The sequence below is a fragment of the Podarcis melisellensis genome (assembly GCF_964234715.1).
Source record: "Podarcis melisellensis genome assembly, chromosome: 4".
NCBI classification, from domain to species: Eukaryota; Metazoa; Chordata; class Lepidosauria; order Squamata; family Lacertidae; genus Podarcis; species Podarcis melisellensis.
The window spans coordinates 46,730,052-46,755,460 of NC_138531.1; the positions used below are offsets into that span (position 1 = coordinate 46,730,052).

General features: G+C 47.1%; 1 protein-coding gene and 3 long non-coding RNA genes across 8 annotated transcripts in view; 2 read left to right on the forward strand and 2 right to left on the reverse strand.

Moving 5' to 3' along the window:
* LOC309368714 overlaps positions 1–4,542 on the forward strand; it is a 28,366-nt gene extending 23,824 nt beyond the window's left edge. For all 4 annotated transcript variants that reach the window (XR_014167891.1, XR_014167892.1, XR_014167893.1 and 1 more), the window contains one exon: positions 639–4,542. This is a non-coding gene — a long non-coding RNA (uncharacterized lncRNA). The remainder of the gene's footprint in view (positions 1–638) is intronic.
* The window catches only part of LOC309368706, a 143,991-nt gene extending 133,540 nt beyond the window's left edge, over positions 1–10,451 (reverse strand). Inside the window, exons 1-2 of the long non-coding RNA XR_014167865.1 lie at positions 10,104–10,451; positions 6,302–6,344 (exon numbers count right to left, since the gene is read on the reverse strand). This is a non-coding gene — a long non-coding RNA (uncharacterized lncRNA). The remainder of the gene's footprint in view (positions 1–6,301; positions 6,345–10,103) is intronic.
* Positions 10,452–17,743: 7,292 nt separating this feature from the next.
* On the reverse strand, positions 17,744–22,110 carry LOC309368523. Its single transcript, XR_014167810.1, has 2 exons — positions 21,995–22,110; positions 17,744–18,660 (listed from the first exon to the last, which is right to left on the reverse strand). It is a non-coding gene; the product is annotated as an uncharacterized lncRNA (long non-coding RNA).
* MID1IP1 (MID1 interacting protein 1) lies at positions 21,775–24,538 on the forward strand. Of its 2 annotated transcripts, none has more exons than XM_081908635.1 (2): positions 21,775–21,956; positions 22,761–24,538. In XM_081908635.1, exon 2 carries the CDS (start codon positions 23,085–23,087, stop codon positions 23,595–23,597), a length of 513 nt encoding a protein of 170 aa, XP_081764761.1. In that variant the 5' UTR covers positions 21,775–21,956; positions 22,761–23,084; the 3' UTR covers positions 23,598–24,538. The 2 variants fall into 2 exon arrangements, with proteins under 2 accessions (XP_081764761.1, XP_081764762.1); XM_081908636.1 differs by lacking the exon at positions 21,775–21,956 and adding an exon at positions 22,122–22,253.
* Positions 24,539–25,409: the final 871 nt, after the last annotated feature.

The following is a 25,409-nucleotide window of genomic DNA, read 5'->3' on the forward strand; positions in this document are numbered from 1 at the left end:
CTTACTTTCAGAAGTTCTTCCCTTACAATGGGGTGGATCCTTTTTGCCAGCAGTGACCCTTGCAAGACAATTACTTAAGTTGCTTGGGGAGGGGAACTCTTAGCAGACAAATGCAGACGGTGGAAAGCCTAAGCAACCTCTTTCCACTGGTCTTTAACTCCCCAATCACAGCCTTCCAAGACTGCTTTAAATTAAACAAACAAACGCTGAGGTCTGAGGAAAAAAGATCCTGAACTCTGTCACATCTGGTTTAGCCCTTCAAAGACTGGTGTGTGTGTGTGTAAGGAATGGAAATTGACTGGTGAGGCATGGGTAAATAAAGTTAGTCTCCGCTGCTGTGACATTGATTCAGATTTTGGCAGGATAGGTAGATTTAGTTCAAAGAGAAATCAGAGATAGGCAAGAATTGTTTCAATATACATTCCAGGAACACAAAGAGGCTGTGCATTTGACCCTAGGCAGTTGCCATTTCAGGATGGCTATTTTTACAGCTAAGATGGCTATAAAAGTTTCATACACTATTTTTCAATGTCACACCCACACCCCTCTTTTTCCTGCCCATTTGAAAGGTTTAGAACAGGAGCGCCTGTGCTTGTATTATTTTCTTTGTGATATATATTCTTGTTTTCCTTCATCAGATTCACCATATAAGCGGCAAACTAAAAAGGATGAAGCTCAAGGAATACAACATATGTTTTCCATTTCCCATGCAAAACTATTTCTCCATCTGATTTATTACCCACCTGAACAAAATTATGTTTTTATTCCATGTTTATTTCAATTTCCTCAGCATCTCCCATGTCTGGGGTGGGTATGGGACAAGGAATGTAAACTGCCAATGATGTTGGACAAAGAAATCAGCTTTGAAATACAAATTTACAGCAAATCCAGGTTCTCTCCATGCATACAAATGAAAAATGCTGCTGCAATAATTTTTAAACTAGCAAATGCAAGGTAATCCTGGGAAGAGTGGTCTTCAATCTCCTCCAGACATCTTTTACTGAATGCTGGGACTGTAGGATAAATCCACTGACAGCTATAAAACACTGCAGTGGCAGAAAACCTGCATATATTTGGTTGTAGCATGTGCATACTGTAGTTCTTTCTGGGACACCCAGAAGCACCTTTGGGACCACAATAAGATGCTTCCTTGGCCGTCTTTGAAAATCATGGTTATTTGCTGGATCTTGCCCACCATAGAAGTGATCACAAGAGCTAATAATACTCTAAATACTGTGAAGCAAATTAATTACCATGCCTGAATGGGCAAGTAAAGAATCGTAAGGGTTACTTGTGCGATCATAATGAAAAATGCATAGCCTGTGCCTTAGAAAAAGGGGCTCTCATCCAACCTGTTCTACAAATCTGGGCAAAGACAGGTGAGCCTATTATGTAAGACTGGCTGAATAGTCTTAGCAAGGCTAATCTGCCACTGAAAGATGTGTTCCTATTTAGGTAGTACCAGAGTTTGCCAAAGTAAGCAAGTCTAGTTCAAATTGTCTAGTTCAAGAGGGTTCTGATTCTGAACAGCATCTTTAGGGAATAGTGAGGATACAACAACAACAACAACAACAACAACAACAACAACAACAACAACTTTTGCCACCCTTCTCTAAACCAACCAAAGTAGTGTACTGCAAATAAATACAATCAAGACAACAGCATTATAAACACTGTTAAATCAGCAGAGCATCATGAAGTACATTACAAGCAGCAATACTAGGAAAAATGCAAAAGACGAAATTAAAAAGATGTGCCATCATATCTTTGGTAAAAGCAGAGAAAGTAGGGAGTTGGACCGACCATAGCTCTGAAAGCAGCACATTCCACCATCATGCATGGCCATCAAACAGGTCTCTGTAAGTGGTGGTATCTTCAAAAAGTCCTCTTCATCCATATTATAATACATTTATGGCTAGGGTGCATATAATGTAACATTTTACCATGGAGGAGATATTTGGTTTGATTTGGATCTCAGTATGAACCTACCCATTTCAGACTTTCTGAAATGGCATGTGAACCAAAGCACAGCTATCCTTTAAAATTCACACTTCTCTAATTTTTGTGATGCAGTTCTCCAAGCAAACAATGTGCAGAAAAATGCATATATTACAAGAAACTGCTTCAAAATGTGTATGTTAGGAGAAATTTGTACTAAAATGCTGACTGGAAATTTGCAAACTCATGCACAAAAGTGAAGAACTTGAAAATGGAAAAACAAAGAAGCAGCGAGAAGCCAGAATGGACATATCCATCAATTTCTCATCCATCAGTTTCTCATCCATCCTTCCTTGGCTCATAAAAACAAAAGAAAATGTGCACTGTTACTTGTTCATTTCCTAGAACATTTTTAGGCATGCCTATCAAATGAGATCTATATCCTTGGTGCTAGAGATGTCAGTCATAGTGGGAAGTGCAAATGCTTATTTCTTCCTCTATACTTTTTGAAATCATGCCTCTGGATTAAAAACATCACATCAAAACTAGTAGCTTGTCCTGATAAAATCTAAGCAAATTCATCCTGCATTTCTCCAAAAGAAGAGGAATCTACCTAGCCAGAAGATGATAGAAAGTAGAGGATATGAACCTGCCCAAATATACAATATTACGTTTCAAAATCTCAACCTCCCCCTCTCTCACTGCATGTTGAACAGCCTTGCATATATTTTGCTATAGCAGAATGGGCAATGTAAAAATCAAAAAGAACATTAGAGCACATTTGCTGGACTGCACCATCTAGTTCAGCATTCTATACGCAACAATGGCCAGACATATGCCCAAGCATGAAGGCAACAGCTCATTCACTGTCTGTTCCCAGCGTAATGATGGCTAATAGCTATCTTCCATGAACCCATTTGATCCTTTTGAAAATAATATTTACTCCTTCATTAGGGTCCTTGAAGTTTGCATTATGACCTAATGAAGCATCTTGGTCAGCTTTCCTGCTTGCATGTTAATGGACAAACCAGCTACTTATCTGTGATTTAGTAATCAAATAAGGCTGCAATCCTAACCCTATTTACCTGGAAGCAAGCCCCTTTCAATTCAATACAACTTAAATCTGAGTAGATATATTAGGGAACCTCCAGCCCACAGATCTGATTAGGCCCACCATTTGGCCCATAAGGCTGTTTCGGCCAAGCCACATGCACATGCCCTTCACCTGATGCCATATATGATGTCAGGTGTGGGGCAGGTAAATATATGGTTGTGCCAAAAGGGGAGATGCAGGCACTGCCTATCGGCTGGTTAGCAACACTTGCAAAATCCTGTGTTGTATGTGGCACTTGGAAGCCCCAATAATCAGTTAATTGCTGGGGCTTCAAAGCTCTTCCTCTCTACAAGCACCAATTCCCAGGTGACTGTTGGGGCCTCAAAGTGCCCTGTACAGCTCTCTGCAGAATCAGCTGCTTGTCAGTGCTCACAGAAAGCTATGTCTGATACTACCCCACGTGAAAGTCTCTTGGCTTATGATGTCTTCAGCAATCTTTATGTGTCAGCAAATTTCAAATGTCACATTTCAGAAAATCTGCAGTAATAAAGTCCCATGTGAGGACTAAGCATGTGAATTGGGTTGAAGACGAAGAGGGAAATAAACTCTTATACGGACAATGGTACATAGTCTACAGATTTCCAGAGGTCTGTAGAAGAGGCAATGCAGAAGATTAAGGTGCCTCAAATCTACAGCAGCCCAAAGCATACAGAATGCATACTGCCTTTTCTGAAAGATGAACACACTTGCCATTTAGCTTTTCTTTTACCCTTGTGTGAGCAAATACAAACTTCACACTTTTTACGAAGTGTTAGCAACACTATGTGGGATCTTGAAACAATCATAAGCATGCTGCCACAGAAACTGAAGACAATATAATAAGTTACAGTAGATGGTGCTAGACAGGTGCAAAAGATTCAAGACAGTCATTTGAGGATACCTGCAAGATTTGCCCTTAAGCTAAGCGGTTTAGAAAATGTGCAATTTAGATTTATCTGTTCAGGAGGGAGATTCAGATAAAACAGTTGAGCTGGTGAGATGATTAAAGACAAACCCCTATATTTAGATAATGCTCAGATTATTACCTTATCTGACACAATGAAGGGTACAAGCCCCAACCCCACAAAGCTCAAAGCTGTAGGTATAAGTAGAGGTGAAAATGACATGCATAAAAGATGCTGATTCAAGATTCAAGTCAATCCTCCATTGTGGTCCCTCTGTTTAGCACTGGGAGGTGAGGGACAATAAATTGTCCCATTTATTGACATGTATCAAGCTATTCCTATTTTCAAAACACAGTAGCTTGAATAATTCCAATAAGGAAAAAGCCCCACATCAGTGTAAAATCTCTTTGGCTTGTCAGTTTAATGTGGATTTATAAAGTATTTTAGAATGCATGCTAGAGACTGGAAAGAGCTTAAAGGCTCTTCTGGAGTCACAGGTATTGCATTTTAATGTATACATCAGAATTTACTATATCATCTTTCAGTAATTTGCATCATCATGCCAGGACTATGGATCTATGTATATTAAAGAGAGACATGAAAATACCCAGGTTTATTGAGGATTATTTTGTTATGACAATAAATTCTCTTATCACCTTAAAAGTACATCTTTTCTCCGAGTTAAAACATGTCTTCTGTTACAAATCCAGATGAGCATGTGTCATAATGGCAAGATTAACTGAATGCTGCATCTAATGAACCTTACTGTTTACATTCGGAAGCATCCAGCAAAGGCACATACTGCAGGGACACTGTAGAAAATGCTCTTTAAACCTTCAAAAGTTGATAATTGTTTTGAAAGAACCAATCCAGGTGCCGACCTGAAGAAGGTGTCATCAGATGACCCATAGTCTGCCTCTCGAAAAAATGTAAAGGCTAAAGCCCTCAAATGGACTTTTTTGTGTGGCCACTTTGAAACAAACTATGTTCTGCAGGTGGACAGTTGCTCCACTACAATGAAATATGATGACAAAGTGAGGTCTGAAGCTTCCAAATGATATTTATTTCCATTTATCTGCAAACCTGGGGCTGGTTTATTGATTTAGCATCTCTATAACTGATCCTTCTTCAAATGATTCCAGGGCAAGAACTTTAAAACAACCATCAATAATTTTTCTAAAGGCTAAGTAACAGGAATGGGGAACCCAGGTGTTGCTGGACTACAACTCCCATCATCCTGATCCTGAGCTGCTGGGGCTGCTGGAGTTGGAGTCCAGCCTCTGGAGAGTCTCGGGTCCCCACCCCCAGGGAGGGGCTAAAACATCAATAAGACTCTACACGGCAGCAGGTGAACAAATAAAGCAAGTTATTCCAATCAGCTTTAAACCTCATCCCGCAGAAAGCCTGGACAAAGAGGCAGCATGCCATTTCAGCATTTCCTTGCTTTTTGTCTGGTCTGGTGTAGCAGTGCATTGTGTATGATAATCTGCTATTTCTGGTGCTCCCACATTAACAGAATATTATGTTTTAAGGTGTTGCAAGTGCAGTAGGTCTTTATCTAAAGAAATGTGAGTCTGCTTGGTTTCGTTTAACCTTTTAAGCATTGTGGAATTGCATATCACAATCTCATCTGTACTTAAACAAGCAAGAACAGCATTTAGAGACTATTGAGCTTCATGTATCAAATTCTCAGGGTTATACAATCCTGCAAAGTGTAACCAAGCAAAAAACACAACACCAATAAGCCAGGCCAAGAGAAGGGACAAAGAGTTGCTCTACCATATGTTTGTGTGATTTCTATGAACTACTAAGGCAGAGAGAGAAATTTGCTTCTGTTCAATCGATACACTTTAGAATGTGGCAATACCACATCCACAAAGATACCTACCGATTATGGTGGTATAAGATGGAACACTTTCCAGTTTCAATAAGTACTGTTAAAGAGCAGAAACTAAATCACAATGGATTGGCATACTAAAACTACAGTGCTAAATGTTTCGCCATATTTGCCCAGCAGGAGGCTCTCTTGCTACACGCTGCATGAGGCAATTCTCCTCCTGGACTAAGGCACTCAGTCATAATCAGGAAATAGAAGGCAAGAATGTGACGATCACGCTAGCACTCAGGATGACATGGTATTAGAGGCAGTGGATCGGTTTTTTCCAGCCTAGACGAATCACTCAGCATCATTTAGTCCTCTAACACCAACTCATTTACCAATTCACAAGTTATCCAATAAGAGGAGAGAGAGGAAAGCTCTTCCTTTAAAATCTTTACACAAATCCCCTCCTCCCAACTCAGAATTCATAAAGGTACCAAACCAGAAATTAAAAGCCGGAAACAAAAGTAGCATAATTTTACTCACTATAGTGCTGTGCAAAAATTTTCTTCTGTGTTGGTTTTCCCCCCTGTTAATGAGAGAAGAAAATGCATTAAAAAGTAAAAGGCAAAGGTAAAGGACCTTTACCTAAAGTGCATTAGAAAGTGATTAAAGGAGGAGAAAGTGTCAGTGAAATTCTCATTGGGTTAGGGTGGGTATTGCTATAAGTACTTTAGCTTTGAGGTGGCTAAATGGTTTAGTGAGTGCCTTTATTTCATTCTTCAAGTCATCTCTCCAGCGATCTGCATTCTGCAATCTGCCCAAATGCCTGCTGTTTCTGAAGCTGCCTTCCACACACCAGACAGCTGGTTGTTTTATTGTGAAATCTTTACTTTTAAAGAAATAAGTAAAAAACAAACAAAGGGTAAAAGATATAATTTAATCTGTTCAAAGAACAGTTTATTCTAACACATTGTACTCAGATGTAAATCTCATTGAATGGTGATTACTCCCAGGTAAGTGGGTGTTGGATTGCAGTCTAAAACTGCTCTGTGCAGTGGTACCTCGGGTTAAGTACTTAATTTATTCCGGAGGTCCATTCTTAACCTGAAACTCTTCTTAACCTGAAGCACCACTTTAGCTAATGGGGCCTCCCGCTGCCGCTGCGCCGCCGGAGCACGATTTCTGTTCTCATCCTGAAGCAAAGTTCTTAACCTGAAGCACTATTTCTGGGTTAGTGGAGTCTGTAACTTGAAGCATATGTAACCTGAAGCCTATGTAACCTGAGGTACCAATGTACTTAGTATCTGTGTATTGGCTGAGCAAAAATGATTTATACATGTTCCCCACTTATTTGTTTTAATCCCCATAGCTTCAATCCACAAATGCTTACATCAGTGCTTATCACTAAACTTATGACAGCTCTTGGGGACAGCAAGGAAGACTGGGTTGAATGCCTCTGTCTCCCAAGTAGTTTGTTGACATTGTTCTGAAGATACGTGCAGACCAGCATGGACTACGGTGTGTGCAATTCTATGTAATGGGTGCAGGATTTATTTTCTACCCAGTACCACACATCTCTTTTTGTGTGTGTGCATCCAGCAAGGCGATCTGTATCTTGAATGTGGCTTCTGCATATAGATTGCCCTTGCAGGGCTGGGCTGCATGGTCACTTGTTGGACTATAGGTTTCCCATAAAATCTGCATCTCTAACCACCTTAGATGTGGCCTGCATATATACCTGACCAGCACTGAGGCTTGCAAAAGAAAAATAAATTAAAGACATAGGCCCATTTTCTTGGGAGGTGACAAATCCAGCATATGGACATTTCCATCTTTATTTTCATGTGGTAAGGCATTTATACAAAATCGTGACACCATCTGGGAAAACAGTATTTTTGAGACAGTTCCTGTATCATACAATGTCAGGGATTTTATTACAGGGACTACACCTCACCATGAAAGTGAGGTGGTAGAATCACAGTATAGACTACAACACCTCAAATTTAAATGCATAAATTTGTTCCTCCAGGTGGGGAGTGTAAGGGCTGTGTGACAAAGGACAAAGACCTGACTTGGTCAATGGTATTACAAGGAACTTGAATTTTTTTTAATTAAAGATTTTCTTGTTTTACATAAGTGTAATGTCTTTCATATTTATTTTCATGTAACATTTTTACAAATCTGTTTCATTTGTTGAGACATTAGGGGGAGGAAAAAAAAGAAGGGGTGGAGGGAGGGAAGATGGGTGGGGTCGGGTGGCGATGTTTCTGTTATACTTGAACACCACAGGCTCGGAAAGGAGGAGGAACCCTTCTCCTGAGCAGCAACAAGCCCAGCAGCTGGGGAGTTAACACATTCCCTCCCCAGGCCCTCCCACTGCCTTATCAGTTTTACAAACTTAACACACCCCTGCAGTGGTGCTGATGCTTCCCACCAATTGCATGAGAGAAACACAGCCTGTCTCTGTTTCCACAAGGTTCCTGAGTGGGAGGAAGGGACACGTTGTTGCAAGGGCATCCTATTTCACTCCAAAGGCCTTTGATGCCTCATCTGATTCATGGTGAGCTTCCCAAAATGACTTGTATCAATTTAATCAAGTTTAACTTGCAAAACATCCTCTAAGTCTAAAAGAATGCTTGGAAGTGTAGCTTGCTCAAGAGCCTGAACGTTCTGTTTCAGCGCCCACACAAGACTATAGTACTCAGGGTTCTGTGAAAAGACACAGTCATGGGCATAGCCGGGGTGGGGATGGAGGGGCAACTGTCCCCTCTAAATCAATAAAAATCAATGAAAACACATAGCAAACTGAGGTTCTGCCCCCTCCCACAAAAGGCGTGCCCCCCCAACAAAAATCCTGGCTACGCACATGGACACAGTGACTATTAAACCAGTTGAAGTCTGCAGTGTAGATACATCTTGTTAACAGTCACCAAGAAACATAATCAGCAACCCCTAACGTGGGCAACCATATGGCAAGCTTAAAGGTACTAGTGCCAGGGTATCCAACATAATGTCCTCAAGATGTTGTTAGACTACAACTCCCATTAGCACCAGCCGGCACTGCCAATGGTAAGGAGATGATGGAAGTTGTAGTCCTACAACACCTGGCACCTAAGGTGGAAGAAAAAGACTCTATAATGTACCGTTTTAGGCGGCAAACCTATATACACTTCCCTGGGTATAGGTCCAGCTGAACTCAAGAAGACTTACTTCTGAGTAGACATGTATAGAAATGTGCTGTTAGAGAACAGAAAAAGGTCAAGAACGTCAAGTGAGGATAATGCTAACAGTGGTGAGTGGTTTGCAAAAAGAGGAAGGGTTAAGAGTACGTTGCAAACCTTAAAAAAGGGAAGGGTGTGAACTGAACAAAATGCTACTTTTGGAGGCTCCTACATAGATAACAGAAATAGAAGTCTGAGAGAAAAGAAGGAGGTTCACATATAGTTTCTGTTCTTCTCACACTCTGCAGATTTACAAGTCTGTAAAATATAGATAAGTGAAGAAAGTTACACTTAATGGCCACTGCTTCTCAACAGGGAAGATGGGCCTCATTCGGAAAAATCAATCTGGGTTTCTTGGCCTTCTTTTCAGGCTTCTTTGAGCCTTGTGTCATATTTCAAAGGGGGAAAATGTGTTTTCTTTACTTGAGGGCTCATTTTTTCCTTACAGGTGTCACTGCCATAGTATGTGTAGGAAAGCTTTTAAAAAGGAAAGAAAAAAAATATCTATAACTACCTTTAATTTCGAAGTGGCACTGGCAGGAACTGCTATCTAAGCTTTTGACGATAAAGCTTTGCTGAAACACACACATTCCTCTCCCAGTTTTTTGGGCAGTGGCAGTGGTAACTAGACTTTAAGGAACAAGGCATTTGAGTAAAGGGTGTCAGGAAAATAAAGGGAGTGCAGGGTCTGAATCGCCAATCCCTGATTCTACATCCAAGGAAGATTTCCCTAACCTTCCGGGGAAGGGACCTAAGTTGGAGTGCAGGGCAGCATTTGACAAAATAGGCAGCTTCTTCCTAACAAATTATGTTTAGAATAAGGAAATTATAATATAACCTGCCTTTTATAAAGTGTCCATTTGCAATCAAAGGCTAATAGGTTGATACCTGACCATTGCTTAATAATATTTCAGTTCCTCATTTATTACAAATTATTTCTTTATTAATCTATTTCCTCCCCCCCCCACCTGATTCAACAATAACAGAATACTTGTGTGAACAGCATTATAGAGTCAACAGCTGTGAACTTGAAAAGCAGAGAAGCTACTGATCCCTTCAGATCACAGCCCCTAATACTGTTTCTTAGCACAATATTCAACTTTTTGTTTAGGTCTGAGACCCACCTATAGCCCATACATGCCTTTGTGGATGTTTCTTAATATTTTACCAAAGGTTTATGTGGTAGCTGGCTGCTGTTGGGACCCATAATAGGTAGGCCACAAGTCAAACTCACACATTTTAAGACTAGTGGGTTTGTTACCTCAGGGAGGCTCCTTTTGTATTCACTGCAGTGGAACATTCTGGGCATATGAAGCCACAACACTCTCTCTCTGAGAGCTGTTTAGATCCAGGGAATTGCCTCCATCCTCTTGTGCAGTATTATGGGTTGGCTGCACACCTCTAGTACCTCTGAAGAGGAACCTACACAAGGAAGCTGTGTGGGCTAGTTCCTTTTAGGATATTGCAAACAGGTGTTGTCAGCTGGCTGCAAAAGAGAGTGTGTCCTGAGCCATAAAGGGCACTCTTCTTTTTGACATAGGGGTTAACACTTGCATGATGATACTCATTTCTTAGGTATGGTACCCTATATATCTCATGGGGTGTTTGTGTAGGAAGTTCCTATGCAGACAGGCCTTCAGTATATCCTTCAGTACCTGCGCTTTAGTCATTAACAAAACATCACGCTTCAAAGTCTTCCCTCTAAAAACAATCTCTGAGGAATGCCATGCTTCATCTGGTAATGAATACGTGAGCTTCCTCACTGCTTTCCCCAAAGAACTGCTGTTAAAAGATAAATGAATGGTAAAGAATGTTGACACTGGGACACAGATTACTCTTTGCACAACTATAAGAGGGCAGCAAGCGGGCATCAGAGCCTTCACAAAATCTTTGTACGTGCTGATTTTCATATCAGAAACATATGTTTGCAACTTTTGTTCTTTTTCAGAATTAGTAAATTAACCAAATTCAAGTCCCTTTTGATGATGTGCAGATTTAAGCTATGTGCTGCTTAGGGGAAGAAATTAACAGGATATACGGAATTAGACAAAATAAAGTCCTGACTGTTTCCCTCTCTAAGCCTCTATGCTGATTTTCATAAACCATCACATACATATAATGATATATATATATATATATATATATATATATATGTCAGGGTTTCTGGGAGAGAGGAGGAGATGACAGAGGAGACGGAGAGCGAGTGGGAGGAGGGGCAGAAGGATGAGGAAGAAGATGATGGAATTCTGAGGGAATCCACGAGTCTGAGCAGCGAGTCAGAGGATTCTCAAAAGGGGGTTACCTTAATCAAGCAAAGGGGAGGAGAAGGGAGAAGCGGAGAGGAGCCCAGTGGAAGACAGAGGAAGCAAGAGACGTCTCAGCCGGAACGGAGTAAAGGGGGTGGAGTCGTCAGTCTCTCGGAGGGAGCAGGATTAGGAGAGAACAGAGAGAGGGGGTTGGAGCAGGGTGTTCAGCCGGAAAGGGTGGAGAGCAGAGCAGGGGGTGGTGCAGCGGTCTAACGTGGCAGACGTACGGCCACAATGCTGAACTGTATGAGAAGCAGAAATCTTCAATAAACTTTTCCTGTAAATAAGCTGCAACGGAGTGAGGTCTCTTGTGAGCTGGGACCAGTCCTGGGTGGCCGTGACAGTAAGTCCCCTCTCTGAAAGCAAAAATTTTTTTTTGCGAAGCTCACGAACGGGAGCAGCCATGAGCGCTGAGGAGCAGCTGGTTGCATTGCGGAATCAGGTTACCGCTCTCACATCGGCAGTCATTGCTTCGCAGAAGAAGAATGACGACTTGGAGAAGACGTGCCAGGATTTGCAGGCAAGGTGGGAGCGCGCGGACAAGGCGGGGGCCCCAGGATCCAGAGCGGAGGGCATTGCGCTTGGACGGAGGGGGGGTGCCCTAGTTCCGCATTTTAATGGCAACTTGCAAGACTATCCCAATTTCAGAGCGGACGTTGTATATGCACTGCACTTACTCCGTCACGATTTTAAAGATGAGGAGGAGAGAGTGGGGTTCATTGTTTCGCACCTGCATGGGGAGGCCAGGGCTTGGCTACGCAATTTGTGGCGCGAAGATGGACCGGCCCGTCGCGATTCAACTGCGTTCATCAAAGCGATGGATTCTTGTTTTCAATCCTCTGTGGATGTGGACATTGCGCGCCGTCAAATGCACGGGCTGAGGCAGGGGAAAGCGACTGTGCGCCAATACCACTCTAAATTTTTTGCATTGCTCACCGCCTTAGATTGGCCAAAGGACAGTAAACCGGTCAGAGATCTTTTTTGGGAGGGATTGAGCCCCCCCATCAAGGATGAGATCGCTAGGGGGGACAGACCCCAGACCCTAGAAGACGTGGTGCAACGGGCTTTAGCTCTTGGAATTCGACATGAGGGGCGTCCGTGGCACGAGGAGGACGGGCCCCAAGCGCGTGCGCAAGCAAGGACTCTCCCTTTTGTGCACAGGGACTTCAGCCGTGCGCACCCCTCGCCAATGGGGAAGGACAGAGAGGAGCCAATGGAGATTGGTGGTGCTAGGGCTCAGAAGCCATCCCAGAGCCCTGTCCCTGGTGCAGCCAAAGCGAAGCCTCCTAGAGGAACCAGGAAGTGTTACATCTGTGACAGTGCGCACCATATGGCGAAAGAGTGCCCCCAGAGGCTCCAGAAGCACACTGCAGCGCTGGCAACTGTAACAGCAGAGGTGCAACCAGGGGAGCAGCTTCAGGGAAACGACAGTGCCTGGCTGGAAGCAGAGCTACTGGGGCTCAGCCAGGCGGATCTGTAGACAAGCCCCCAGCATCACTGCAGAGCGTGGACCCTTTACCTCCCAAACCGGCAGTTCTGCTCACAGCAACACTCCAGTTGCCTGATGGGAGACTCCTCGAGGTTCCAATAACGATCGATTCGGGAAGCAACGCCGACTTCATGGGACTGCAGTTCGTTAAGCAGCACAACATGGCGCTCCTGCCTGCAACGACGCCTCTGAACGTGGTCACGGTGGACGGCAGGAAGTTGCTGGGGGGGCAAGTGGTGCAGCAAACCCCTCCCATGATGATGCAGATTGGCAACCATCGAGAGCTTATTAGTTTCAATGTCACCCACTTATCGGACACACCCATCGTGTTAGGCATGAGTTGGCTGGAGAGGCACAGTCCCGCGGTTGCGTGGTACCAGAGGCAGATCAACTTTTGTTCATCGTATTGTGCTCAGCATTGCTTTCAGACCGATCAGGGAGGAGAAGCTGAGCAGCCATTGCATCTGGGTATGGTGCAAACAGTGCCTCACAAGTACCAGGAATTCTTGGAGGTTTTCTGTGAGAAGGAAGCTGACAAGTTGCCGCCTCATAGACCTTACGACTGCGCGATTGATTTAGTGCCAGGGGCGCAATTGCCTGCTGCCAAGCTGTACTCCATGTCGGAGGACGAAATGCAAGAGCTTCGGGAGTTCATAGACCATAACCTCAAGCGAGGTTTCATCCAGGAATCTAAAGCAGCGGGAGGCAGCCCTGTTTTCTTTGTGAAGAAGAAGGACACGCCCCAAAAAAGGCTTATAGTGGATTACAGGTTCATCAACAGCTTGACTAAGCCCAAAGCTTTCCCCATGCCCAAGATTGACGACCTTTTAGCGACCGTCAGGAGGGGCAAGATTTTCACCAAGCTGGACCTACGTGGAGCTTACAATCTCATCCGCATCCGGAAAGGAGATGAGTGGAAGACCGCCATGTTCACCCCTCTGGGCACATACGAATACAGAGTCATGCCTTTCGGCCTCCAAAATGGCAGCCACGTTTTTCAAGCATTTATGCACCACGTGCTAGCAGGTCTCCTCTACAAAAAGTGTGTCTGCTTTCTCGACGATATCCTGATTTTCTCGGAATCGCCGGAGGATCACGATAAGGACGTGAGGGAGGTCCTGCAGAGGCTGAAGGAACACAGGCTGTACGCCAAGTTGGAAAAGTGCCAGTTTGATGTCAGAGAGGTTGATTTCCTTGGCTACAAGTTGTCCGACGAGGGACTGGCCATGGACAGGGCTAAGGTTCAAGCGCTGTTGGACTGGAAAAGCCCTCGAAATCGGAAAGAGGTCCAGAGGTTCATCGGCTTTGCCAATTTTTACCGCAAGTTTATTAAAGGTTTTGCGAACGCGACGGCGGCGATCACTGACACCCTCAGTTCCAAGAAGAAGAAGTTCGTCTGGACCGAACAAGCGGAGCGGTCCTTCCGGACGCTTAAAGGTCTTTTCGCCTCCGAAGAGCAGCTGCTCCACGTGAATCCCGGCAGACCCATGCGGGTAGAGACCGATGCGTCAGATAGAGCGGTTGGGGCCGTTCTTTTGCAAGAGGATTCACAAGGCAACTGGCGACCGGGTGCGTTCTACTCCCGGAAGCTCAGCAAGGCGGAGCGCAATTATACCATATGGGACAGGGAGTTGTTGGCCATTCATGCAGCTTTCAAAGCGTGGCGACACTTCTTAATAGGAGCCAAGCACACGGTGCAGGTCCGCACGGATCGCAAGAACTTAGAGTATTGGCGGACGGCTAAGTTGCAGACCCAGCGACACATGCGCTGGGCGGAGTTCTTTGCGGACTTCGACTTCAAAATAGAATACATCCCAGGAGACTCCAATGTTATTGCAGACGCGCTGTCCCGAAAGCCGCAATACTTGGAGGAAGCAGCTCCAATCGCAGCAAAGCACATTTTCGCACCGCAGGCGTGGACGTGCGCTACCATCGCAGTCGACCTGGACGCGGTGCGACGCGCGTTGCAAAGGGATCAGTTTGCACAGTCTAAGATGGAGGAGCTACGCGGAGGGTCGCGACACAACGATGAGTTTCAATTACAAGATGGACTTTTGACTCGTAAGGGTGCCCTTTACGTGCCCACCGACGATCTTCGAGCCAAGGTTCTGCAACAGTTGCATGACGCCCCTAGTGCAGGCCATTTCGGCAAAGAGAAGACGATGGAGTTGGTGGCTAGAGACTTTTGGTGGCCCCAGATGAGAGGAGAGGTGGCGGACTACGTCGCCAGGTGTGATATCTGCCAGAGGTCCAAACCAGTGCACCAGAAGCAGGCGGGATTGCTAGAACCGCTGGAGACACCGCAGCAACCATGGGAGAGGGTAGCGTTGGACTTTGTTACAGACCTGCCCAGCTCCAGAGGTAAGACGGCGGTGTTAGTGGTGGTGGACTTGTTCACCAAGATGGCGCACTTCATCCCTTGTGCCAAGGTGGCGACGGCAGAACAGACCGCAAAGCTCTTCATCGATCACGTCTTCAGAGTGCATGGACTTCCGCAGTCCGTCTTGTCCGACAGGGGGCGCCAGTTTGTTTCCACTTTCTGGCGAAAGCTTCTGGGCATCTTGCACGTCAAAATCAACCTGACATCGGCGAGGCATCCACAAACCAACGGTCAAGCGGAGAGGGTCAACGCGATCATGCAGCAGTACCTGCGGTGCTACGCCAACCAGCGACCTGCGGCGTGGGTGGACTATCTGCCGATGGCTGAATTCGCCTACAACAACACGAAACACGCTTCCACCGGGGTGACGCCTTTCTTCGCGAACAATGGCCGTCATCCCAGAACCTTCCCGAGATTTGCGGCACCAGGAGGGGGGGGGCCTCAAGATGCCGACCAGTTTGCAGCGGAGTTGCAAGAGGTGCACGAGGAGCTGCGGAGACATTTGGAGCTGGCAAAACAGGCGTATAAGGTGCAGGCCGATAAGCACAGGAGGGCGGGAGAGGACATCCAGGTTGGGGACTGGGTGTGGTTAGCAGCCCACGCGATGCCGGCCAGGTCATTGGCCAAGAAGAAGTTAGGACACAGGCAGCTAGGGCCATATCAAGTTGAGGCTAAGATCAATCCGGTGGCTTTTCGTCTAGCCCTTCCGGAAGGTTCCAGGGTGCACCCGGTCTTTCATAGGTCGGTGCTCACTCCCTACAAAACCCCACACAGGTTTCAAGAGTCAGGAGCACCCCCAGAGCCACGTAGGAGGGCGCCTGAGAGGGGGGAATCGCCAAGACCAGGACCTCTTAACGAGGTCACAGAGATACTGGACTCGAGATGGGGGGAGGAGGGAGTTGAATATTTTCTCGCCAGGGAGGGCACACCAGCCGCTGCTAATAGTTGGGTGCCAGGCTACGAGTTAGACGAACCCCTTTTGAAAGAAGAGTTCCATGCACTTTTCCCACATAGACCCATGCCAGCTGAGTACTTTGATGACTGGCTTTTCACACCCACATTGTCAGATAGCACGTTCAGGGGTTTCTCTTCCCCCGAGGAAAGAACACCAGAATCAAGCCCGCCCAGGGGATCGTGCTCGGGGGTGGACACGGAAACCCCTTATTGGTGGGAGGAGCAGCCAGAGGAGGAATGGCGTAAGAGGTGGCTGATAGGTCCTTGGCGGGCAGCACCGGAGGAAGTAGCGATGGAAGCAGAGACTGAGAAGCATTTGGGGGAAGAACCCGACTTCGAATACACTTACACAGAACTGCCAGCAGAGAACATTGACGTAGACGACCTGTATCCTGAGCCTACCCCCGAAGAGCCGCAGTTTCCACAACCGGTCCCCGGCGAGCGGGAGGGGGGAAGGGGGGGCTTCGAGGGGGGGATGGATGTCAGGGTTTCTGGGAGAGAGGAGGAGATGACAGAGGAGACGGAGAGCGAGTGGGAGGAGGGGCAGAAGGATGAGGAAGAAGATGATGGAATTCTGAGGGAATCCACGAGTCTGAGCAGCGAGTCAGAGGATTCTCAAAAGGGGGTTACCTTAATCAAGCAAAGGGGAGGAGAAGGGAGAAGCGGAGAGGAGCCCAGTGGAAGACAGAGGAAGCAAGAGACGTCTCAGCCGGAACGGAGTAAAGGGGGTGGAGTCGTCAGTCTCTCGGAGGGAGCAGGATTAGGAGAGAACAGAGAGAGGGGGTTGGAGCAGGGTGTTCAGCCGGAAAGGGTGGAGAGCAGAGCAGGGGGTGGTGCAGCGGTCTAACGTGGCAGACGTACGGCCACAATGCTGAACTGTATGAGAAGCAGAAATCTTCAATAAACTTTTCCTGTAAATAAGCTGCAACGGAGTGAGGTCTCTTGTGAGCTGGGACCAGTCCTGGGTGGCCGTGACAATATATATATGATACATACACACACATGGTTAAGAAAACTTCATGTGTATGTGTGGATGGGTGTCTAGTAGGCAGCTAGGGGGAGAAAATAAAAAATATTTATACTAGTATAGTAATTCTTAAACAGTCATTACATAGAATAAAACACAGCCAGAATATGATGTTCCCTCTTCTGTGTCAGTAGTATGACCTAACATTTTTCATGTGTTGAAAGATTTCTTACAACTTCTGGCAATTTGCTGCGAAAGATGTATTGTTTACTCTCAACTGTGTGTCATTGCACAATTCCAACTGAATTCTCTTGTGATTTACCATTGAATTCTTTCCCTGCTTTTTCCAGTTTCTTATTTTTTCTATTAGACTTACTACACAAAATCTACAATACCCCCCTCCTGGAAGAAAATGGGCACAAATAAAAGGGCATACCGCATTGGGAAGTTTCTTTACTCAAGCCCTGTTATAATGAAATAACAGCACTAGTAATGGTAATAATACAATTTAATATATATGCATTGCATGGTTTAATTGTATTGGGCTGTGTGTAACCCACCTTGGGATTCCATGGTGAAGGCCAAGTTATAAATGCCTATGAACGAACTAATAAAATCAGCCCTGGAAGGGACTTATAACAAACAAATACACAATGCACGAACATATACCAGCAGTTCCCATTTATTTCAATGGGGCTTGCGCAGGAGAACTTCCCATCGGATAATTTACGCCTACAGCAACTGTTCCCACCATAATCGTTTACATTTGCAGATGCACTGACTGCTTTAGATAAGTAAGCCAGCATTTATGCCAGCTGTATTTTTGTGGGTATTGATTTATGTGAGGGTGTATAATGATGAAATGAGTCTAGGAGGCTGTAAGTAATATAAGAGGTTTATTCCCGTTCCTTTCTTACAGAGGAAGCGCGGTAAGAGTGTGCGGGAAATAAGGGCCCATTATGTCCCGGTGCCTTGGCTTATTGTGGTTTATAGGTTGCCAGGGCAACACGCTCAGCTACCATTCCCTTCCCCTCCCCGCCACGAGACCCTCATGCTGCTCTTTCAGCTGCCACTCCTTTGTTGCCACGGGCGCTGGAGCAGAAAGAGAATGCGAGCGTTGTTTCTGATTGGGCCTCGCCGAGCCTTGCTTATTAGCATATGAGGACGGAGTATGACAGGCAGGACGAGAGCCGATTGGCTGAGGCTGGAGGTGAGGCTGTGGGGTGATCCCGGCAGGCCGCTAGCTCTCGGACTTGAGCGGGAGTCGGCTCCGGGAGGCCGCGCGCGCGCGCGCTCGTGCTCGAGTGTCCTCCTTTACCCCTCGCGGTGTCGCGCGCAGATCCGTGTCAGCTTCGTACTGCTCCCGTCTCCTTTTTTGTCCTTCCAGACGGCGCGCCGCGTGTGTGCAGCTTGTTTTTGCTCCTGCGCTGGGGAGCACGCGGGACCTGCGTGTCCAGTTTGGCCGAGGGTGGTGTTCACGCAGCCGAGGCGTGGAAAACTACCGAGTGCACGCCCAGTTGTACATGATTCAGGCTTGCCGGGATCTTCCCGTCGTAGAAAGTCGAGGCAGATGTACTTGGCAGCCCTGCCAAATGTGAAATAAGAAGCCAAGTTAGGCTGCCAATAAGATACAAATAGAAACTAAAAGCACAATTTCAACCCCCACCCGTGGGTGAGAAAGGGATCGGACGAAATTTGCTCGCCATTTTTTCCCCAGATTGGGGTGGGGACGTTACAAACCTTCCTTTTATAGGGAGAAGAATGACGACCCAAAAACAACAACAACCCCGGGGTGTTTGTATTGTATCGTTTCTTCTATCTGGGCTCGAGAAATAACTTTGCATTCATGCACGTTTCCCAAAGAGTATTAAGTCCCACTGAACTAAGTGGGGCTTGCTTCCAAGTAAATATGGATGTATGAGAAAATGTACATCTCTGTCCACACCCCTACGGTCTGCTAACTGACTGCAACCGATATTTCTTGCCATGGAAAACCTGAGTAGTCTGTGTTTAATAAAAATTCTCTGCTCCCTACAATCTGCATAGGTCTATATCAGGGTTGATGGGGGGGGGGTATTTAAAGCTGCTGGACCTGCAAGAAACAAAACTGGGATGGGGAAGTTGTGGCCCTTCAGATGCTGCTGGACTACAACTCCCATCGCCCCAGGCTATTAGTTATGCTAACTCCAAAAACAAGGGTGGGGGCTCCCATACCTCATCCCTGGACTATAAGAATATAGTGGAATTTGCACTTAACTTGTTTTTTTTCTATTGTAAGCCACCCTGTGACCTTACCGTGAAGAACAGATAAGAGATGAAATAAACAAAGCCCTGCTTGGAAGCAACAAGAGACTTCTTTCATATTTTCTTGTCTGGGGTAAGGTGAGGATGAAAAGTCAATGTTGGTGCATTTTGTACTCTTTCACCCCAAATCTTTCCTCTGGGAGATGGAAGCAGCTGGGGATTTTTTTGATACAGCAAATGGCTCAGTGGGAAAGGGTCAGAGCTTTCCTGAGACTGAGGTGGGGGGAGAGAGAGTCTTGTTAGACTAAGGTTAGAAATTCAAACAAAAAAAGCAGTTGGTCCCTAGCGAGGTCCCCAGTTGGCTGCCCCACCCATTGCTCCAGCCTAGAAAGGGTTAAGTGGCTCCTCAGAGCTGTCTCCACATTTCCATTAAGAATGAAAAAAAACAAACAAACAAAGCCGCCCACAGGCTGCTCAGCATTTCGCTGCCTCTTATCTGGATTGATCCCAGGAAAGAAAAATAAACTGAATTCTGTTTCTGGAGACTCCTTTTCTGTGATAGGAAATTGTGGAGGAACAGCAAGCTGGCCTTTTGTCTGGGATTAAAGGACATCTTTACTTCTGAAACTAGAGGTGTTTGGGGCTCAGTCTGGTGCAGTAATGGCCTCTCACTACTCCAAAGTCATCGTCACTCTGCTGGGCTTGATGGCATGCTCCACCAGGGCAGACCCAGCTATGAGGTGGAGTACTGCTGCCAGCATCAGTGCCAATTTCAGGCGAGAAAATGCCAGAAATCAGGGTGGTCTCCCCAAAAACTGGTGCTGATTTCTGGCACCACTTCTCCATCCCTAGGGGACACAGCTGGTCACAGCAGCCGAGTAGGCGGTGCAGGAGTGCTAGGCATGGTGCCTCAGGTGGTGAAAAAGGAAGTGCCACCCCGCTGCTGTTGGTGCTGCTGTTGCTGCCACCACCACCAGTGCCGCCATACCTGCTGCTGTCACCGCCACCCACACAGTACACCCTGCCACATACCCACTCCTGGCAGAGAAGCAGCACCGCCATCAGCACCCATTTGAGATGAGTTCTCACTCAAAATAATGCGACATCTTGGAAGAAGTAGGCAGGGCATCTGTGGGGGTGCATCTTGGGGGCATTCACCACCTGAGGCTACAGCTGACCTGGTTGAGAGTGCGTATATGAATCAGTGCTGGATTACCAAATGGGCAAAGTAGGCACTGGCCTATGGGCCCCACACCCCATGACAACGGAACAAAATAATATTGATATGATCATAAAATAACATTACAATCAAACTTTCTTAGTTCAATTTTATCCTGCCTAGGGGCCTCCACAGGGTTTAATCTGGCACTGATACGACTTTCCTAATCCACCAGCTACCTTTTACTTTCATGCCAGCACCAGCCAGGATACTGCCTTAAGAGGAAGCAGAGACCTAAGAGGACAGGGTCAAACCCGTAAAAGCCACCCCTGCTTTGTTTTGCCAGCTTCTCCCCTCTGCCACTGCATGGAGGCCTGGTAGGGCCCTCTGCCACCACAGGGAAGCCAAATGAGACTTGCTGCTGCCACGGCCTGGCCCCTCAAGATTGGGGGGTACTCAGCCCTGTCCTCACATATGCCCCCCATAGAGTTGGTGGCGTGCTTCTGTGCCGGGGTGGATATGTGGCAGGGCACTTCCTATTTCACCACTTGAGGCAAAAGAAGTACAGTGCTACCCCGGGTTACAGACTCCGCTAACCCAGAAATAGTACCTCGGGTTAAGAACTTTGCTTCAGGATGAAAACAGAAATCGCGCGGCGGCGGCAGCACGACAGCAGCAGGAGGCCTCATTAGCTGAAGTGGTGCTTCAGGTTAAGAACAGTTTCAGGTTAAGAACGGACCTCCAGAACGAATTAAGTACGTAACCAGAGGTACCACTGTACTACCCTGTGACTCCTGCCCCCACCTGCCCCCCCCACTCTACTGCTGCAACCTGCACAGTGTCATCTGCTGCATCATAGGAGCCAATTCCTAGGACGTGAGATCCCTTTGGCCCCCCAATAAAATATTTGAGGGGGCTGCCCCGCCAGTTGATGGGCATTGCCGTTCAAATAGTGTGTGCGCCCCGCACCATGTGATTGATTTCGGGTGAGATCACTCTGTCGCTGACTTCGAGCATGATCTCGCCCCAAATCGGCGCCAATGCCTAGCACCGCTTCTCCACTACTGGCGGAGGAGCCCCTTTCGCCCCAGATACGAGCTGGGCCTCTCGGAGCTGCCTTCTTTTCCTTTGGTCTCCTCGTGGGGTGTGGGGCTATGCTCGACCATTTCCCTTCCCCCGGCTGCCACTAGCAGTCGCCGGGTACGCGCAGCTCCCTCCCTCCCTCCCTCCTGGGTGCCGCCGGGAGAGAGGCGGAGCCGCCGCCGCCTCGTCCCCGGTGTTACATGTGGTCACTCGGACTGAGACGCCTCCTCCGCCCCGCTTCACTGCAAGGGGGTGGCCCTTGGAAACACCTTGTTTTAACATACACGCTATAAATACGACTGGCTCAGAGCATGGGAGCAGAGCTAGAAGCGAGACACCGGGACGCTCACACAGCCGGCCAGACGCAGCCAGTGTGAGTCGCCGCTCCGAGCCCGGTGAGTGAGTGGGGAGGTGGTGGCGCTGCTCTACGCACCTCGGCTCGGCTTTGTTCATTTGCCGGCTTGCAGGCGAACAGCTGTGCGGCCTTGGGTGCCTTGTTTCTGGGGCTGGGTCAGGTCGACGGGGCGGGGAAGGGGGCTCGGCCACGGCTGACGAGCAGTGCTTCCTCAATCCAGCTCAGTCTTTTTCCTTTTCACTGGGTGCCTGCGGAGACTGGAAGGCAGTTCTCTTTAGGCGGGAGGAAACCCGGAGTGAGCCGCGGTCGGCTTCCTCTTGCAGGCTCGCCTGTGTCGGTATGCAAGCGGCTGGGGTGGGTCTGGCGGGAAAGGGGTCTGCAACGGAAACAAACGAGGCAAGAGGATGCCGAGTTTCCAGCTTCTCCGGATGGGAGCCTATTGCCAACTCTACCGAGGGCAGACGGCATTTTTTCAGGCTCTTTGCTTCTGCTCAGAAGCACTTTCCATTAGCTCAGAGGTTTTTTAGAACGGAGATCTAGAGCCGCGGAAGTGCTTGCATTGATGGGATCTGGCGGGCGGTCGGGTGGGGGCAGGGAGACGCTTATTCAAGTGGTTTCCTCGCCCACATCCCATTTTCTCTCCTGGATGGAATAAGATCTGGGTTTGAACGCAGCTCTAAACGTTAAGAAGGAGGAGCACAAAGCAAGCTTGGGGTCAGAAGAGGCTGAGGCATAAAGAAAGGCTTGGAGCTGGGCGGGAAGCGGAGGGAGGCTTGCTGCTGCTGAGGGTTTGGGGCAAGGCACGGGGCTGGTCCTAATCGCCATCTTTTGTTCTCTTTCGCAGCCACTCCTTGCAGCAGAGGCTTCCTTGCTTCCAGCCGGCAACTACTTACTGGGAAGCTGGGCGGAAAGACGGCTTCGTCCTTGGCAAAGAGATACCTTGCGCCAGGGGGAGAAAGAGCCGGCACGCTCGCTTTTTTTCTCTGAGAAAGGAAACCAAAGGCGGGAAAGGAAAGCGGCAACTTTTCATCAGTTTGGCGCTTTTTTAAACTCGCCTTGATCCCGTCCGAGCAGCTGCTCCTGCTCCCCGAAGTCTTGCTCGGCGCCCTTTTCCTCCTGCGACAGCAGCAGCCCGCCTTGCCCTGCCGCGCCTCCGCTAGCCGCCAGGATGATGCAGATCTGCGAGTCGTACAGCCAAAAGCACTCGCTCTTCAACGCCATGAACCGCTTCATCGGGGCCGTCAACAACATGGACCAGACGGTGATGGTGCCCAGCCTGCTGCGGGACGTGCCCCTCTTGCTGGAGGAGCTGGACGCGGGCGGCGGCGGGGAGCGGGAGGCCTCGCTGACCCCCAACGGCGGCGCCTACTGCTCCTGCAGAGACATGTACAGCCACTACGTGCTGCTCAAGTCCATCCGCAACGACATCGAGTGGGGCGTGCTGCAGCAGGCGAGCGAGGAGGCCGCGAGCCGGAAGAAGGACAAGCTGAACGGGGGGCCCGGCGCCGTGGACATTAGCCGAGGGCTCCCCGAGGACGAGGAGGTGGAGGAGGACCTGGAGAAGCAGTTTCACTACCACTTGAGCGGACTGCACACGGTGCTTTCCAAACTGACCCGCAAGGCCAACGTGCTCACCAACCGGTACAAGCAGGAGATCGGAGGCAATAACTGGGGACACTGAGCCAGGGAGGGGAGGACGCGGCCAGCCTGCCTGCCTGCTTGCCTGCCGGGGTGAGAAAGTCAGAGGACGTTTGAGTTTCTAAAGGGCTAGGGAAGAAAGTGTGTGTGTTTGTGTGTGCTGAGTGCGAGAGAAGCAAATGCTCTTATGTGGCTTTGTAATTGGAGCAGAGAAGGAGCATTTCAGGGGCCAGTGGCGAGCATTACAGGAGATGTAAAATCGTATGTGTCTAAGGGAGAAGAATGTGGGGGCGGAAGGGACTGGCTTTCTTGCTAGGCATATCCTAGTGGGGTTTAACTGTTGGCAACGCTGAACATCCATGGAGGCGGGGTGATGAATCTCTGCCTGGTGTAGCAGGCATAACCAGGTAGTCGAGTATAATATTTCCAGATTCTGAGGACACTGAATGATGTACAGTGGCCCAGGCCAGTTACTGAAAGAGTGTGTTTGTAATCACTGGAAAACTGTGTGTGCACGCACATGTGTGGTGGCGGCAATAGTAGTGGCGATTGCATCACTTCTTTCATGTTTGCACTACTTTTGTAACGTTAATATATATGTATATAAAGTCTTAAGAATTCTCTTTGCATGCTCCTAGATCTGCAGGCGTCTTATTTTTTACCAACGCACAAGGATGTACATTCATTACTATTAATTAATAATTTTTTTTACAAGCGAGGTGAACAGTTATTGTTCTCCTTTAAGTAAAGTTACTTACCTTTCCACATTACATTGAACTGGTCTATATGAGACTGCAATTGTGCTACTTAAGAACTATTTATACTCAGTTGCAGAGGATGGAACCAGTTAACTAATGTGCACCCCTATTTCAATGGAAAGATAAAAGGGTCTCATTGTTGTACATGCATTGAAGATTTATTTAAAACTTTTTTTATTCAGATGTAGAGTATATTCTAAAATAAATAAGCAAATATATTGACTAAGATGGACTTCACTGGTTTTTATGTTGTGCCTCTACTAGAATTTAATGCTAACATCTATTTTGCAACACACAAACTGTATATGAAGCGATTCTTGACATTATCTTTTTTGGAGGGGTGGGGGGCTTGATCTAGTTCACTACAGGGATGACAGGCCTGTATTCCCCACTCTCCCCCTGTGGTGCACAGGGACAGGCCCATACTTATTTTGTACATTTATATCCTGGAACACAAATGTCATACAAGGGGTTCTTAGGATCTCTGCCATCCATTCAGTAACCACATCCAGACCTGCTTTGCTTCCAGGCCATCCTCTCACTCAAGAGGGTATGAACTCAGAGCTCTATTATGCCCTGCTATGCATGGGCACTGTGCCCACTGTATATTGAACTGAGCCCTTTTAAAACCAGAGACAGTTTTCTCATGGACTTCAGTAAGAGGTACCGTAGATTGCCCGACAGTGCAAGTTAACTATCCATCTCAGGGAGTTGGATTTCAAAGCAACATATAGTTAATTTAAAAGAACCTCAACAAGTGGAAACCATGTTCTCTTAGCTCTTCTTCAAGTTGCCTTTACAAGTCAACACCTACAGTGAGCGCAAGATATTTATATGGATGCAGGTCAATCTTTTAAACCTAGTTATTTAAGTACCTTAAGACTTGGTAACTACTAATCAGATTTAACTCTGCAAGTTATTTATGTTGTGACATGGATGCTTCTAGACTGTTCTTGGAATCAACAGCTTCATTCTGTGTGTTATTTTCTAGTTTAAATCCAGGTATGCTATCTTGGAGTCTGAACGAATGTTTTCCTATTTTTTCAGAACATATACATACAGTGCATTGTGGTTATATTCATATGCACCCAGCCTAA

Excerpts from the sequence above, each read along its gene's own strand:
- MID1IP1 (XM_081908635.1), top strand. The coding sequence starts at position 23,085 with ATGATGCAGATCTGCGAGTCGTACAGCCAAAAGCACTCGCTCTTCAAC.